The 17,833-nt window shown below is 41.4% G+C and overlaps 1 protein-coding gene and 1 non-coding gene across 2 annotated transcripts; both read left to right on the top strand.

Moving 5' to 3' along the window:
• The first annotated feature begins 635 nt into the window (after positions 1 to 635).
• Positions 636 to 15,005, top strand: Mlana (melan-A). The gene is made up of 4 exons (XM_070033078.1): positions 636 to 723; positions 6,228 to 6,324; positions 13,017 to 13,127; positions 14,595 to 15,005. The coding sequence occupies exons 1-4, from the start codon at positions 653 to 655 to the stop codon at positions 14,661 to 14,663; spliced, it is 348 nt and encodes a 115-aa protein (XP_069889179.1). The 5' UTR covers positions 636 to 652; the 3' UTR covers positions 14,664 to 15,005.
• A 550-nt stretch (positions 15,006 to 15,555) lies between these two features.
• Positions 15,556 to 15,628, top strand: Trnaa-ugc (transfer RNA alanine (anticodon UGC)). The gene has a single exon. It is a non-coding gene; the product is annotated as a tRNA-Ala (tRNA).
• Positions 15,629 to 17,833: the final 2,205 nt, after the last annotated feature.

Here is a 17,833-nt window from a genome sequence, read left to right as displayed (position 1 = left end):
CAGATCTCAGCCTCCCGAATTACAGGCATGAGCCACTGGCACCTGACAAAAAATTCTTTTTATTTGCTTTCTAAATAGTTTCTCTAAAAGCTAATGACATAAAGTCAAGCTGAAACCAAGTGAGGAGCATTTTCTCCTAAATAATAGCTAAGTTGAAATAAAAAAATTCACTTGTGGTTTCTTCTTCAAAGTTAATTTTCTCTTAGTGGGAAGAGTTAGAAGCCTACACTTTTTATTTTTTGTGCCAGTACTGGATCATGAACTCAGGGCCTGGGTGCTGTCCCTTTGTTTTTCATTCCAGCGTAGTGCTCTATCGCTTGAACCATACTTCCTCTTCCAGCTTTTTAGTGATTAACTGGAAATAAGAGTCTCAAGGACTCTTGCTTGGGCTTGCAGCAAATCATGATCCTCAGATCTCAGTTTCCTGAGTAGTTAGGATTACAGGTGGGAGCCACTGGTGCTTGGCCCTGAGCTATTTCTCTAACCTGTGAAATTAATGGAAGCATTCACTACAAATCCTTGACAGAGAACTCATTGGGTCTGCCTGTCAGTATTGGACACTGTGGGTGTTTATAAGATGATGCGTAAGGATGCTTTGCATGCAATCAATGATGCCTTTTCTGTTAGGTATCCTGTGTCTGAACCCTAGGAGATGCCAGGACAAGATGTTTACTATGGTTACCCCAGGAAGGGGCACAGCCACTCTCACATCACAACGGAAGAGTAAGTTCACCACCAAACTGAGCGGGGGGGGGGGGGGGGGGGGGGGGAGAGGAGGGGTTCCAGTTTGTAGTTTGCTGGCATGGCACTTAAATTTCCCTAATGTTTCTCTCCCCAGAGTAAAAAACTCTGACAACAAAGGGAGGGGCTTACTTCATTTTTTTTCTGGGAGATAGGAAGGATTTTTTAAAATTAGATTTTGCTATTTTTGTCCACATTCTTGGCCATTATCTGTAAATTCTCAAGCTAGAAAACATCTGGCCAGGATAAATATGCCTTATTTGGGGGGGGGGGTGAGGGTACTAGTTCTGGGGCTTGAACTGAGGGCCTATCCAGCTGTCCTTGAGCTTTTTTGCTAAAGGGTAAAGCCATCGCTCTACTTCGGCTTTTTTTGGTGTTGAATTTAATTAATCTCATAGACTTTCCTGCTGGGGTTGGCTTCCAACTGTGATCCTCAGATCTCAGCCTCCTGAGTAGTTAGGTTTACAGGCATGAGCTACTAGTACCTAGCTTAACATGGCTTATCTTTAAGCTTTGTTCTGTCAATTCTTCTTAGGTAGTGGTATCTTGGAACAAATTGTTATAAGCACAAACCTACACTTTTTGGGGGGGGGACAGGTAATATTGTATATGGTATTAGAATGTGTTTTTAGTTTCTGTAGAATAAATCAACAGAGAAAATATAATTTTACTTATCTCTCACATAGTAGCAGGAGAGTTTAAAGTTCAGGGATTGTCAGTTTCCTTTTTTTCCCTGGGTGACGCCCCCTGGATGTGGCCTTTGACTATGTGGTTAAGAAGGCACGTCATCAGCTCTGTGTCTTGCCAAGAGAAGGGGAGAGCAAGGGAAGGCAAGGTCCATTCACCCTACCCTTGCCCCCCAGTGACAGTTGTGTCCTTTTTGCTGTGTGGTACATGAGGAAAGACTTAGATACTTGGAAAGGTGTAACCGAATGTGGTGGTGTTAGGATTTAAGTCTGGGTTTATTTGCCTGTGAAGCACTAAACTTCAGCAGAGGCAAATATTTACACAATTTCATCTGAAGAGAGGCTGGGGCAGAGATCAGCCATTTATGTTATGGAGCTGAAGTCTGGAGGCAGGACTTGGTGAGCTCCAGAGGTTAAAACCTAAACTATCGGGGCTGGGAAGGTGGCTCAGTGGTAGAGTGCTTGCCTTGCATGCATGAGGCCCTGGGTTCGATTCCTCAGCACCACATAAACAAAAAGAAAAAAGCTGGAAGTGGCGCTGTGGCTCAAGTGGTAGAGCGCTAGCCTTGAGCTGAAGAGCTGAGAGACAGCGCCCAGGCCCAGAGTTCAGGCCCCATGACTGGACCCCAAAAAAAAAAAAAAAAAAAAAAACAACTAAACTGCCAAGCTGGGTGCTGGTGGCTTACACCTGTAATCCTAGCTTCTCAGAAGGCTGAGAGCTGAGGATCACAATTCGAAACCAGCCTGGGCAGGAAAGTCTGTGAGACTCCCAATTAACCACCTGAAAACCGGAAGTGGCACTGTGGTTCAAAGTGGTAGAAAGCTATCCTTGAGCAAAAAATGCTCAGGGATAACACCCAGGCCCCGAGTTCAAGCCCCATGACTGACAAAAACAAAAACAAAAGCACACCTAAGCTATCATTTGCCATGTAGTGTCACCATCCCCAGCTGGAGAAACTGGTGGCCAGATGGCATTCACAGCCTATGCAGATTATTCTCAAGGTCTAGTCAAGAAGACAGAAGCCAACAACGCATTTCAACTTCAGTGTAAGGAATTGGTTAGGTGAGTGCTGGGACTGACGAGGCAAAGACACCGAAGGAACCCAGAGCGGGTAACTACAGACTAGAGAAGAAGAGTTGGAGTCTTCAGAACCTGCAGTAGAGGAAGGACCCTTCAGAAATGAGACTGGCATCTCAGAGGAAGAATTTCTGTTTAGCTGGTTTGGGTGCCTCTGTGCCTTAAAGAAGGTGCATGCATCAAGAGCTCAGGCATCTGAGGTAGGGACACTGGTTGGCTGATAAGGGGCCTAGAGCCTGGGTCTAAGAGAAGCAGAGCTGGTAGATGGGATTGACTGACAGTGGGAAGAGCTGCTGGCCTGTAGATACTGACCCAAAACCAGAAGCACACTGGAAGGAGAAGCTCATCTATTCTTGCAGACTTCTCTTGTGCACCAACTAGAGTCAATGACCAAAGATGTGGGGTCTGCAGACTCCAGTTGGCTTCTCAGAGAAGAACATAGAAATGTGGGGTTCGAGTTGGGAATGATAACTTAAAAGATCACACAGGATATATTACCACCCTCATGTAAAAGAACCCCATCATCAAAGGCATCAGCTCGCTATCTTGAATTCTGAACATGGGGCCTATGTTGGCTTAGGTGAATTCTCTGCTATCTTCGCTGAGAGCATAGGGGAGCTAGAACCACTGGGTTCTAGCATAAAAGGAAAATATTCATTGACTTGCATGTGAGGGAATTTTTTATTTTTGTTTTGTGCCAGTCCTTGGGCTTGAACTCAGGGCCTAGGCACTGTCCTTGAGTCATTTCTGCTCAAGGCTAGTGCTCTACCATTTGAGCCATAGTTCCACTTCCAGCTTTTTAATGGTTAATTGGAGCTAGGAGTCTCATGGACTTTCCTGCCCAGGCTGGCTTTGAACCTCTATCCTCAGATCTCAGCCTCCTGAGTAGCTAAAATTATAGGCATGAGCCACCAGTACCCAGCTTATTACTTGCAGAAATTATTACAGTTGAATGGATAATAAGTCATCCAGGAAGTTTGCTTAAATGCAGATTCTTAGATGCTGCCACCCAAGAGGCTGAGTTGGTAGATCAAGGGTGTAGAAGGAGGTATACTTAACAGGCATCTCAGATGGCTCTGCCTCAGGGGGTAGTTTGGTGACTGAGGAAACCTGCTAGGCTGGGCCATGGTTTGCACTAGCATCTTGCCAGTGCTTAGTGTTTTATGCTCTGGATCATGTGAAAACAACATGACTGTACATAAAGAACTGGAACAGAGTTCCTTCTGTGTTAGGACACTGAAGGGGAGACTGCACAATAAAGTTAGAACACAGGCATGCTGGGAATTGAATCAGCTGCCTGCAGTCATAAGAGCCCAACAAACACATCTTGTGACAGCTTTGTTTTAGGAAAGAGTAATTTCTGCAGGGAAAGCACTTGTCTAGAAGACAGGAGATTTAGATTTGGCCCAAATTCCAGGGCTTCCTTATTGGCTCTCTAGTGCTAGTTACTGGGAATGCTGATTCTACCATTACTGAATATGCAACTTTGGACATTTTACCAGCCTAACGTCAGCTGTAAACCTAAAAGGACACCAATCTCAGAGGGTTGTTGTGAGAATAAAAGCATGTGTATGGGTGTTTCCCATGGAGGAGTTAGAATGCTAGTAATGACACTGACAAATATTGGTTGGTCTCGACCCAAATCCCAGGGCTTCCTTATTGGCTCTCTAGTGCTAGTTACTGGGAATGCTGATTCTACCATTACTGAATATGCAACTTTGGACATTTTACCAGCCTAACGTCAGCTGTAAACCTAAAAGGACACCAATCTCAGAGGGTTGTTGTGAGAATAAAAGCATGTGTATGGGTGTTTCCCATGGAGGAGTTAGAATGCTAGTAATGACACTGACAAATATTGGTTGGTCTCACCTTCGGTCTATAGATTTTATATACGATGGGTAGACTGGCCTATATAATTGGATCAGAGATTTCTTTGTATAGCACTGGTTCTGTCTGTTGCACTTGGAGTTAGATAGGATACATTTGCTATCTTAGCAGCTTTGAGATAAAGGTGGACTGGAAAAACTTTCCTCTAGAAGCTTTTCTGTTCAGTCTTGCTGCCCTGTTAGCTACTCAGTCTTTTATCCATCACCCAGCTCTGCAGAGCTTTTCTTGGCAAGTTCATATCGATTATGCTGTGATGTAAACCATCAGGCAGATTCCAGCTCACTTGCAAAGGCTGGGCTGAAGTACCACAGTCCAGGTTCAGACAGGTGAGTTTTTGTGGCAACTCTAACATTTCCCTGGGGTCACTGGACCGAAGGCTCAAGAGCCTGCTGTGATTCCCCCAGAAAAAAAAGCCTGCAGTGCAAGTCAAGATTCTTCCATAAGTGACACTATAGCTTTGTTCTAGGTTCAGCTCAGATTCTTCTTCACAGGGCTACCAGGATGAGGGCAAGGCCAGGCCGGAGAGGGGGGAGTGGTGGGGGTCAGAGATAGCCTTGGGTTCAAATCTGTTATATGTTAGTGCTGGATGACCATCAGCAGGGGAACGGGCACATCTGTATTAGAACTTAACTTCTGCATTTACTTTCCATGAAATGAGGTGTGTGTGTGTGTGTGTGTGTGTGTGTGTGTGTGTGTGTGTGTGTGTGTGTGTGTGTGTGTGTGTGTGTGTGTGTGTGTGTGTGTGTGTGTGTGTGTGTGTGTGTGTTAATTAAAGGTATGTACCAGGGCTGGGAAGGTGGCTCAGTGGTAGAGCACTTGCCTTGCATGCCCGAGGCCCTGGGTTCGATTCCTCAGCGCCACATAAGAAAAAAGCTGGAAATGGCGCTGTGGCTCAAGTGGTAGAGTGCTAGCCTTGAGCTGAAGAGCTGAGCGACAGTGCCCAGGCCCAGAGTTCAGGCCCCACGACCGGACCCCAAAAAAATAATAATAAAGGTATGTACCTTACAGGATTATTGTGAGAATTAAAAAACTATATAAGCTGACCACCAGTGGTTCATGCCTGTAATCCTGGCTACTCAGGAAGCTGAGATCCGAGGATACTGGTTCAAAGACAGCCCATGCAGGAACGTCTGTGAGACTCTTATTTCCAATAAACCACCAGAAAACTGGAAGTGGCACTGTGGCTCAAGTGGAAGAGTGCTAGCCTTGATCTGACAGTGCCCAGGCCCAGAGTTCAAGCCCCATAATAAAAATTATATATATATATATATGTATATATATATATATATATATATATATATATGTATGTATGTATGTATATATACACATGGCCGAGTGCCAATGGCTCACACCTGTAATCCTAGCTACTCTGGAGGCTGAGATCTGAAGATTGTGGTTCGAAGCTCAGGCACAAAAGTCTCCATGAGACTCTTACCTCCAATTAACCCCTCAAAAACCAGAAGTGGAGCTGTGGCTCAAACTGGTAGAGTAATAGCCTTGAGCAAAAGAGCTCAGGAACAGTGCCCAGGCCCTAAGTTCAAACCCCACCACCACCACCAACAACAACCAACCAACCAACAAACCCATAAGGTGTAATAGTTTTACTGGCTTGAAGTACATATTCAGAGTTAATTTTACTTCCTTTTAGTGGACTGAGTTGGGGACAATAGCCCCAATGAGAAGAAAGAATAGTGCTACCCAGTAACTGGGGAATCAGGGTGCTTGTCCACACTAATAAAGCTCCAATGAAGTGAGAAGCTTGATTTCTATTTCATAGAAATCTTGAATGATGTTTGTGTGTGTGACATGTTGGACTTGTCTGTCTCTTGGGCCAGGGCTGCAGGAATTGGCATCTTGACAGTGGTCCTGGGAATTTTACTGCTCATCGGCTGCTGGTATTGTAGAAGACGAAGTGGCTACAGAATCCTGACGGTTGGTGGGATCTTTCTAGATCCAGAACCCCTTTCCACATCTATGAATTTCTGGGAATGGGATACCATGTTTTATGATCACCTGTAGCTTGGAATCCTGCTTCTGATGAATCTTACCTACACATTACATTTCTAGCAACTCTTCCTTTGTTTCTGCCCAGGCACAAACTCCAACCAGGATTTGCCCCATCTCTGGTTGTACTTGAAGCAAACTTGAATACTTGACTGTGGTGTTTGCTGAGCACCAAGAGTGTGGGGGCCACAGAAGAAAAGGCATGTTAGACTCCCCAGCGTTTACCAATTCTTCTGGAGGTTCTTGTTGGTTTTGTTAATGGCCCATTTCTCCTACTTTGCCTCTTCACATCTTTCATCACCACAGGAGGTCCAGATTCTTTTAACTGTGTCACACTAAAGGGTCTGGGAGAAGACCTCTGGACATCAGTGCAATGAAGAAACTATCCTCCACTCAGCAGCACTAGGCATCTGTATGTGTGTGTATGTTTGTTAGTTTGTTTTTGTCAGCTCTGAGGCTGGAACTCAGGGCCTAGGACTGTCCCTCAGCTCTTTTTGCTCAAGGCCAGGGCTCTACCACTTTGAGCCTTGGCTGTACTTCCAAGGCCAGGGCTCTACCACTTTGAGCCTTGGCTGTACTTCTGGTTTTCTTGTGGTTAATTGGAGATAAGAGTCCCAAAGACTTTCTTGCCTGGCTTCAAACTATGACCCTCAGATCTCAGCCTCCTGAGTAGCTAGGATTATAGGTGTGAGCTACCAGCACCTGCTACATAACTGTATTTTAAATCTATCTATGTATCTATGTGTATCTATCTGTCTGTCTATCTATCTATCTATCTATCTATCTATCTATCTATCTATCTATCTATCTATCTATCTATCATCTATTCATCATCTATCTGTCGGTTTGTTATAGACTCCATCTTCCTTAGGTGGCAAATATAGTCTAATGGTATCTTTTTCTTCCTTACCCATATAAGTAGGAAGCTAACACAATGACATAGTTCACTCTGCTGGCACCAGGTTCTTCCATGCATGTCAAACACCAACTAGGTATACACACTATAAGAACGATAAATTTCAGGAAGTGGCCCTGTGGCTCAGGCGGTAGAGTGCTTGCCTTGAGCCGAAGAGTGCAGGGATAGCGCCCAGGCCCAGAGAAAGAAAGAACGATAAATTTCAGCAACCTTGCCTCAAAGCCAACACATTTATTATTTATTTAGTGCTAGTACTAGGACTTGAAGTCAGGGCCTACATATTATCCCTTAGGTTTTTTTTTTTGTTTTACCATTTGAGCCACAGCTTCACTTCCAACTTTTTGGTGGCTAATTAGAGATAAGAGTCTCATGGACTTTCCTGCCCCAGCAGCTTTGAACTGCGATCCTCAGACCTCAGCCTCCTCAGCTAGGATTACAGGCGTGAGCCACTGACACCCAGCCTAGACGGCACTTTTAACACTTTTCAACCAAAAACATTGTCTACAGTAAGTGATAGAATGAAAGGGTTGCAATTTTTTTTTTTTTTAGTTTTTACAGATCTGAATGCTTTTCAGGTTTATGCAAAATGGAATGGTATTACCTCTCTATAAAAGATGTTGGAAGCCGGGCGTGGTGACTCACACCTGTAATCCTAGCTACTCAGGAGACTGAGATTTGAGGATCATGGTTCCAAGCCAACCAAGGGAAGGAAGGAACGTCCATGAGACTCTTATCTACAATAAACCACTCAGAAAACCGGAAGTAGCGCTGTGGCTCAAGTGGTAGAGCATTTGCCTTGAGCTGCGGGGCAATGCCCAGGCCCAGAGTTCAAGCTCCATAACCGACCAAAAAAAAAAAAAAAAAAGGAATGGCCATGTGTGTGGAGAGGGTGGAGCTTGGCAGTCTTAAGAATGAATAGGAGGGGCTGGGAAGGTGGCTCAGTGGTAGAGCGCTTGCCTTGCATGCATCAGGCCCTGGGTTCGATTCCTCAGCACCACATAAGAAAAAAGCCGGAAGTGACACTGTGGCTCAAGTGGTAGAGCGCTAGCCTTGAGCTGAAGAGCTGAGGGACAGCGCCCACGCCCAGAGTTCAGGCCGCACGACCGGATCCAAAAAAAAAAAAAAAAAAAAAAGAATGAATAGGAAAGCAAGAGATGCGAGGAGACTGTCAAACATTTCTTTTTCCCTAATGTGTCCCTTATCAGAGAGGCCCAAATATAAATCATGGAAACTGGGCAACTTTGGGAGTTGACATGTCACTAAGCAGAGCCCTCTAGTTTGTTCACATTTGATGAGAAGGAACAGAAATGGTTGGATTGGAACAAGAAGGCTACGAATAAAACCTGGAGGAAAGCTTTGGATTAGGAGCTCAGGGAATAGAGCTCTAGTTGGTATGACACCTCTCTGTCCTAAGTGAGGAGAAGGAGGACTTGCTTTCTGTCATATGACTTATTATACACCTCTAGCGTGAGGTAGACAATAGTCTGTACTGTAATTGTTTATTTACTTTAGCCTCTTTCCCCCTTGTCTTAATGAGCCAAGATACTGGGCCTTCAGTGTCTAGCACAAAGTCTGGCTCACAGCAATTACTCATTTGTAAGGCATCAGCATTTGGTCTCAGATGACTTCCTTGGTGATCTTTGATACTGGCTTGCTGGGAAATGTGTTCTTGCCAGATTTCATTGATCAGGGTACGGTAGCAAGGTTGGTCAACATTTAGGTCACCTGCAGTTTCTCCCTTGGTTAACTAACAACTTCCCTGAGCCCTGGGAAATACCTTTGGAAAGATTGCTTTTTTTTTTTTTTTTAACAACAACACATTCCTGCAGCAGAGAGTAAGAAATGATATTTAAGCAGTGGACATTGGTTTAGATGTTTTACATCTTTGCTTGTATGTTTAGGATATACTTTTGGGCTTGGGATTACAATCTCAAGGCAAATCTTTACTTACTAGTTCAATTTATACTCATTTTTCAAGGTATTATGTTTCTTTGGAGATAGTCAAAGTGCACCTCACCTAGAAGTTCTTACTAAAACGCAGATTCTGGACTACCTCTGGGGACAGTCTGCATTTTTATATTCACACTGAATTTGAATGTAGGTGCAGACAACTAGCAATGAACTGGGACGATGTGTCACATGCCTTTCTATGGTGGGTGAGAGATTCAGAAAAGTTGGGGAAAAAACAATAACCAGTGAGCATACTTTTCTTTCTTCCCAATAAGTGAACCTTTTCTTGTGTTTTTGCATTACCTAGAAGTTTCCAGTATGATGTTGAAAAGGAGTGGTGAGTCAAATAGTATGTTTGGAACAATACTTATCTACTTCGTCATACCTTGCTTGGGACTTTGTTTTTGCTTTGTCTATACCTGATGTTTCAACACCAGTCCCCTAAATTAGTTTAGATGTCTGCAAATTGGGTACTTCATTGACTCAGCAGAGAAAATGCACCTAGTCTTGATAGGGGAAGGTTTCTCACCATTAAGTATGTTGGTAGCTATAGAAGTTGTGCAGTTATTCTTTAGCAACATTCAGGCAATTTTCCTGAGTTCTCTGTTTAAGGGTTTTAATTATGAATAGGAATTTGTCCATTTTATCAAATCTTTTCCAGGAACCACCTTTTGGTTTCTTTGTTTTTTCTTTATTTCTTGTTTTCAATTTTTATTGATTTCTGGTCTATTTTTAATTACTTAGTTCAAGTTAAATTTGCTCTTTTTTCTACTTTCCTAAGGTGAAATTTTAGATGATTGATTTTACATCTCTTTTCTAATATATGTAATCTTTTTTCTAATATATGTAATATATTTCATCTAATTTATATGTCCAATATATTTGATGTTGTAAATATCCCTTTAAGTACTGCTTTTACCAGTTATATTTTTAATTTTAGTTCAAATGTTAAAAATTTTTCTTGAGATTTCTTCTTTGATCCATGTGTTAGAAGGATGTAGTTTAATCTCTAAGTATTTTAGGATTTTTCAGCTATACTTCTTTTCATTGATTTCTAGATTAACTCCATTGAACTCTTAACAGTAGAAATTTCAGGACTTCTTTTAAACATGTTATGGTGTTTTATATTCCATAATGTGAATGTTCCATAAGCAATAGCACCAGCAGCATCTAGTTTGTAGATGTCTATCACATCTAGTTGACTGGTGAGTTTGAGTGGGTTCAACTATTTCCTCAATGAATTTTTGCCTGCTAGACTTTTCCATTTCTAACAGAAGGATAATAAAGTCCCCAATTTTATATTTATTTATTTATTTTTTGGGTCCAGTTGTGGGGCCTGAACTCTGGGCCTGGGCGCTGTCCCTCAGCTCTTCAGCTCAAGGCTAGAGCTACTTGAGCCACAGCGCCACTTCTGGCTTTTTTCATTTTGCTTATGTGATGCTGAGGAATCGAACTCAGGGCCTCAGGCTTGCAAGGCAAGCGCTCTACCACTGAGCCATCTTCCCAGCCCCTATATTTATTTATTTATTTATTTTTGGTCCTGGGGCTTGAACTCTGGGCCTGGGCGCTGTCCCTCAGCTCTTCAGCTCAAGGCTAGTGCTCTACCATTTGAGCCACAGCACCACTTCTGCTTTTCTTGTGGTTTATTGGAGATAAGAGTCTCACGGACTTTACTGCCTGGGCTGGCTTTGAACCTCAATCATCAAATCTCAGCCTCCTGAGTAGTTAGGATTACAGCTGTGAGCCACTAGCACCTGGCCAAGTCCCCCAGTTTAACTCCAACTATATAGGAGGTTCAATTATATCTTCTTGAATTCTACCAGCTTTTATTTCATGTAGTTCTGTGTTATTGAGGTTTGAACTCAAGGCCTCAAGCTGGGTAGGCCTGCACTCTATGTCTTGAACCATGTCTTCAGCCCTTGTTGTCCTATTATTAGATGACTATATATTCAGTACTATTATGTCATCTTGTAGAATAAAATTGTGATTATGTAGTACCTTATCCCTGTTCTTTTTGTACTTACTCTCTCTGAGCTCCTATGTTTTTTTTTGATTAGTGTTAGCATTGTGTATCTTTTTCCAGGTACTTTTAATGCACATGTATCTTTGTGCCTGTGTGTGTCCATGTCATTCTTGGGGCTTGAACTCATGGCCTGGGTATTAACCCTGAGCTTTTTGCTCAAGGCTAGTGTTCTACCACTTAAGTCACAGTTCCAGGTCCAGCTTTTTTGGTGGTTAATTGGAGACAGGAGTCGCATAGACTTTCCTGCCTAGTTTGGCTTTGAACTGCTGTCCCAGATTTCAGTAGTAGCTAGGATCTCCTGAGTAGCTAGGATTACAGAGGTGAGTCATGGGTGTCTGGTGGGTGTTTTTTTTTTTTCCTTTTTTTTTTTTTAATTCCAAGACTGGAATTTGAACTAGGAATCTGATGCTTGCTTTTGCTAATTGTCTGGAACTTTACCACCTGAGCCAAACCTTCAATACCATTTTTAATCTATTCTGATGTTATCTGTTAATTGGTGTATTTAAACCCTTAACATTCTTAGTAGTTATTGATAGATTAATATCTATCATATTTTGTTTTCTATCTCCTGCTATTCTTGTTTTCTACTGCTTGCTTGTCCTTATGTAGTTTTAACCATTATATATGATTCAATTTTTCTCTTTAGCGTATTTCTTAGCATATCTTATTGCCCTAGAATTTGCCCTAGAATAGTTGCCCTAGAATTTGAAATATACATTTACAACTAATCCAAGTCCACTCCATGGGTAGTATACATATACCTCAACAAAATAATCCTAGTTCTTTTCTCCCAACCTCTTTATCATTGTTATTTCATATACATATCCATGCACAATTAAGTTGCTGTATGTTAGAACAAAGAATTAGAAAAGTTTTAATTTTACCTTCATTTATTTTCTGTAATATCTATATGTATATCTATATCTTATTTTCCTTCATAAAACACTCAACATTTTTTACAGGGTAGATCTCTCAATGTTTATTTGTCTGAGAAAGTACTTTTCTTCCTTTAATTTTATATCATTATGTCCCATTACTGGGGATTGACCTTAGAACTTAGGCATTATCCTTTAGCTTTTTTGCTCTAGGCAAGTGCTTTACTACTTGAAGCAAAGTTCCATTTCTGGCTTTTCTGGTGGTTAAGTGGAGATGAGTTTTACAGGCTTTCCTGCTTTTCTGACTTTGAACCATGACCCTCGTATCTCGGCCTCCTGAGTAGCTAGAATCACATGTGTGAGCCACCAGAGCCTGGCTTGCCTTTAATTAATTTTTTTTCTTTTAAGGATATGAATTTGTAGCCCAAGTTGGTCTTTAACTCATGAACCACCTGTTTTAACCTCCCCAGTATTGGCCATGTGCCATCACATTTGGCTTGTCCTTTATTTATATAATTTTCTCCTGTTTTTGCAGACTAATTCCATAAGTTTAGTCACTGTTCCCCTTCCTTTCAAAAGTATCTGATGACTAACAGTTGGGTACCAAGTACAGAACTAGCACTTCACCTCTAGTTAATTCCCACAACTCTGAGAGGTAGGTGATATTACCTTACACTTGCAGATGCAAAAACTGGAATTCAGAGGGGTAAATGATTAACCTGTGGGCAGAACTTAAGTTACACAGGCAAGTGTCAGAACCTAGCTTGAAAACTATTCTTAACATTAACTTCCATTTTCTTCAGTAAATTCAAGTTATTGCTTCTTACCCAGTCACTTTTATGCATTTACATTTCAGAACAAAAGTCCTCATGCTGCTACTCAAAGTACATCAAGAGAAAAATACCTGCATGAAGTACTTGGTTATGAGAACAGTTGTCCATCTCAGGAGAAAACTTGTGACCCTCTGGTACGTTGATATTGTGCATCTGTGGTTTCATGTACAGCTGCTTTTTGGGGGGAGGGGAGGGGTTTGGTCGTGGAGCCTGAACTCTGGGCCTGGGTGCTGTCGCTCAGCTCTTCAGCTCAAGGCTAGTGCTCTACCACTTGAGCCACAGTACCACTTCTGCCTTTTTCTGCTTATGTGGTGCTGAGGAATCAAACTCAGGGCTTCATGCATGCAAGGCAAGCACTCTACCACTGAGCCACCTTCCCATGTACAGCTGCTTTTAACTCAAGTGAATGAAACAATTTCCACTGAAAGCAAGGAAAATATGAACATGTATATTGCTAATAACATGTTTAATGCAAACTATTTTACCACAATAAAAATAACTAAAAACCCAAACCCACAGAAAGAGATTTTCTTAAATTGTAACTTCTCATATTCGTATTTTCCAGGGCCAATTTAAAGAGCCAAAAGAACAACTTGGTTTGCAACTCAATGTATTCTAGTTTAAAAAAAATTTAGATTAACATTTTTCATTAGTGTGTATGTGTGTAGAAAAAAGTACCTGTTACTAATTGCATAGAGCTGTGCCATCTGGTGTTTAACATTGGTTGAAACACAGTAGTTTGAACTAAGATTTAATATATACCATGTTAAAAGACTATATGAAAAGGATATACATGAATTATTTCTATACTGATTATGTGCTGACATGATTACATTTTGATATGGCAGGTAAAATATTAATTTTACCTGCTTTCTAAAGTTGAAGCTATTAGAAAATTCAAAGTTGTGGCTTGCATTTTATTTCTGTTGCACAGCACTGGTACACGTGCAGGACAGTATCATGGTTGAGATGTCAAGTAGCAGTGTTTGGTTCTTAGCTCTATCACTTACTAGTTGTGTGACCTAGGACAAGTGACTTCTCCATGCCTCAGTTTCCCACTCTGCAACATTTCCCAGAATTGCTATGAGCTTTAAATGAAGGATCGACATTTCTGCTCAGTTGGTAGTATAGTTGGTAGTATATAGTTGGTAGTATATAGTTCTTTGTTGTGCTGGGTTTTGAATCCAGGGCCTTGCCATGCTACGGAAAAGTGTCTCCCCAAAGATATACCCCCACCTTAAATGAGCCTTTAAACACAATTACATGGATCTATGTGGTAAAGATGCAATGCATATTTTGTATACAAACAGATTCAAAGAATTCATTAGGTCTTGGGACTTCTTCTGACATAAAGAATTCAGTAATAAATATACTTTTAGATTTTGGGAAACCCCTTATTCTGATTTTTCTCTCCTTGCCTCTACAATGTTTCGACACACACATTTGTGAAATTTAATTACCTCATTGGGTGGAAATTAAGTGTGGACCCTTAGAAGTCTCATTCCATAGTGAAAGTATAAATGTGAAGCTGTTTGACTTCATCACTCCTCAGAAACAAATACATTGCTGCCAAACTCACGTTCTCCCTCTCTTTTTCACAGGTTCCCAATGCTCCACCTGCCTATGAGAAACTCTCTGCAGAACAGTCACCACCACCATATTCACCTTGAGAGCTACTTGAGAAATGCTGAAATGATTTCCCTTTATGCTTCTGCTTTAACTTAGTGTAGACATCTAATAATCTTTCCCAGAATGTTGAAACAACAATTTATTATCTCTAATATTAGGCCAGTATTACATTCTGAACTGGGCCACTGATAGTACTAATCAAGTTAGGAATGATGAAAAAATATTAAAATCGGAAGTTTCCCCAATAAATATTACAATGCAAATGCTATAAAAAGTATTATTTCCTGAGGGATAGAACATAAGTGGCTGTTCTGGGACCATCTGACTTCTTTCTTTCTAGTTAAAATTTAATTTACAAATTACTTTTTTTTGTTGTTGTTGGTTGTGGGACTTGAACTCTGGGTCTGGGTGCTATCCCTCAGCTCTTCAGCTGAGGCAAGCACTCTAAGACTTGAGCCACAGCACCACTTCCTGTTTTCTGGGGGTTAATTGGAGATAAGAGTCTCACGGACTTTCCTGCCTGGGTTGGCTTTGAACCACGATGCTCAGATCTCAGCCTCCTGAATAGCTAGAATTACAGGAGTGAGCCACCAGTTGGCAACTATTAAGATTTTTAAAGAAGCAACAGATCAACATGAACTGTATGCAGAATTTTGGGTTCTCAAATTCTCATAGAACATACAGAAGAAACAATTAAGAACCTGAAAAAAAAAATGGAGCAGTACTATTTGCATAGCAACAGTGCAAAATTTTCCAATCTGTTTGTCACTGACAATATGTGTTTAACTTTTTCCAACCATTAAAACATTTTTTTGGCTAAAATATATACCACACTCCTAGATGGAAAATCAGCTTGTTCTTATATAATCACAGGGTAACTATAAAAGTGAAGATGAAGAAAGCAGATTAAAAATTAAAACCCAGGGCTGGGAAGGTAGCTCAGTGGTAGAGTGCATGCCTTGCAAGCATGAGGCCCTGAGTTCGATTCCTCAGCACCACATAAACAGAAAAAGCCGGAAGTGGCGCTGTGGCTCAAGTGGTAGAGCGCTAGCCTTGAGCTGAAGAGCTGAAGGACAGCGCCCAGGCCCAGAGTTCAGGCCCCACGACCGGACCAAAAAAAATAAATAAATAAAAATAAATAATAAAAATTAAAACCCAGAGCTAGGTGCTGGTGGCTCACACCTATAATCCTAGTTACTCATGAGGCTGAGATCTGAGGATTGTGGTTCAAAACCAGCCCAGGAGGGACAGTCCATGAGACTATCTCTGTTAACCATCAAAAAAGCAGAAGTGGTACTGTGGCTCAAGTGGAAGAGCGCTTGCCTTGAGCTGAAGTCCAGGCCCTGAGTTTAGGCCCCATGTCTGACCAAAAAAACAAAAAACAAAAAAAAACCAACAGGAATAGTGAAGTTGTGGATATTGATAAATGCTAACTTGAGACTTTTTTTTTTTTTTTTTTTTTTTTTTGCCAGTCCTGGGGCTTGAACTCAGAGCCTGAGTGTTCTTCAGCTTTTTTTGTTCCACCATTTGAGAGTCACAGCTCCACTTCTGGCTTTGTGTTCGTTACTTGGGGATAAGCCATCTTACAGATTTTCCTGCCTGGGCTGGCTTCAAACTGGGACCCTCACTCAGATCTCTGCCTGCATTTGAATAGCTAGAATTATAGGCATAAGCCACTGGCACCTGGTGAGACCTGTTCTCTTGTTAAAGAAGGAGATGATTAACAAGAATCAGCAAAAACTTTTAAGGCTGGTATTGATAGCACTTACAAGTTTTAAAGAAATGATTTCTCACTATGCAATTCTTTGTTATTGAAGGCTGAGTCGTTAAACCACAGAAAATCATCTTGTGCAATGGAAACACAAGTAACACATTAATGACACCATTTTCCACCACATGTAAGATTAGACTGAAGGGAAAAACACTGAAAATGACATTCAATAAAAATAAATCCCTTCCCTTTTTTCAAGCCTTTCCTACTTCTTCCCCATCCTACCCTCTTTCCCCCACCACTGCTTTAAAAAAAAAAAGAATTATAAATGAAGAAAACACTAATAGGCATTTGGCCACCTGCTCTAGGTATTTTCAGGCCTATTTGAGCCTCAGTCTACCAAATTTTCCTAGGAACCAGAAGCCTAAACATCTAGGTATCTTCAGACCCCCAGTCATCCACTGACAGTACTTGCCACACACAGGTCCTGGATAATGGGGAGGTTTCTCTTGAATAGCTAGGATTTACAGAAATGAACACATTTGACACATACTACTTTTTAACTACAGTGATTGCTCACAATTGTCTCTCCAAGTAAAGTAACTAGAACATTGTGTGCTTTCAAAAGCCTTTCTAAGCACTGGAGCATCACAGTGCATATAGTGTATGCTTATTGAATAAGACTAAGTCAAGTATACTATTATAGCTACAAGAAAGCTTCTGGCTCAGGTGATGCTAGTGAAACAACTTGTGGATCAACTTAAGGCAAGTTATTATCTTTGGAGGTTCTAGCAGCAGAGCGACTAGTCCTCCTCTACCAGGGATGGTTGTCCTCTTCGACCAAGTGCACAGCTTCAGGAGGGGCAGAGCGGTGAGGGAGGAAGGGAACACCTGCCTAGCCAGCCAGATCAGCCTAATCAACCATGGTGATCAACGGATCGCCCTCACATCCGCGAGTTATTATCTTTAAGTTAATTTTGTAGTATTGTGGATTGAAACCAGGGTCTTGCTCTTGTCAAACAAGCATACTACCACTTCTGTGCTATAGGCCTCAAGCCCTAGTAGTATGATTCTGGATAACTATAATGTCTATCATATTCTTACACTACTTTGATTACTTGCTACCTTTTCAAGGTTTTAATATTATTTCTAGCTTGGGGCAGGTGACTTATACTTGAAACCATTGCTACAAAGAGGAGGAGATCTGGGCAGAAATGGTTGTGAGACTCAACCCCTAAAACCAGTAAAAAGCAGGGCTAGAGGCATGGCTCAAGTAATAAAGGGCCAACTATGAGCAGGAAAGTCAAGTGAGAGAACAAAGCCCTGAACTCAAGTCTTGGTACACACACAAAAATTTTGTTTCTAAATTTACCTCTCTGCTCTAAGTTAAATATTTTCCTGGTTTGAGTATATATTTAAATTGATCTTGAGTCATTACTACAGTGATCAATATTTTTTTGTGTGCAGAGGCTGGGGGCTACAGTCATTAAAATAATCATA

The sequence above is a fragment of the Dipodomys merriami genome, unplaced genomic scaffold (assembly GCF_024711535.1).
Source record: "Dipodomys merriami isolate MVZ:Mamm:240054 unplaced genomic scaffold, mDipMer1.0.p SCAF_22, whole genome shotgun sequence".
Lineage (NCBI taxonomy): Eukaryota > Metazoa > Chordata > Mammalia > Rodentia > Heteromyidae > Dipodomys > Dipodomys merriami.
This window is presented reverse-complemented; position numbering and strand designations above follow the sequence as displayed.

Bases quoted from the DNA above. Each gene is read 5' to 3' on its own strand.
- Mlana (XM_070033078.1), top strand. From the start codon at position 653: ATGCCAGGACAAGATGTTTACTATGGTTACCCCAGGAAGGGGCACAGC. The intron at 6,325-13,016 runs GTTGGTGGGATC...TTTACATTTCAG, and splicing joins GTGGCTACAGAATCCTGACG to AACAAAAGTCCTCATGCTGC. The intron at 13,128-14,594 runs GTACGTTGATAT...TCTTTTTCACAG, and splicing joins AGAAAACTTGTGACCCTCTG to GTTCCCAATGCTCCACCTGC.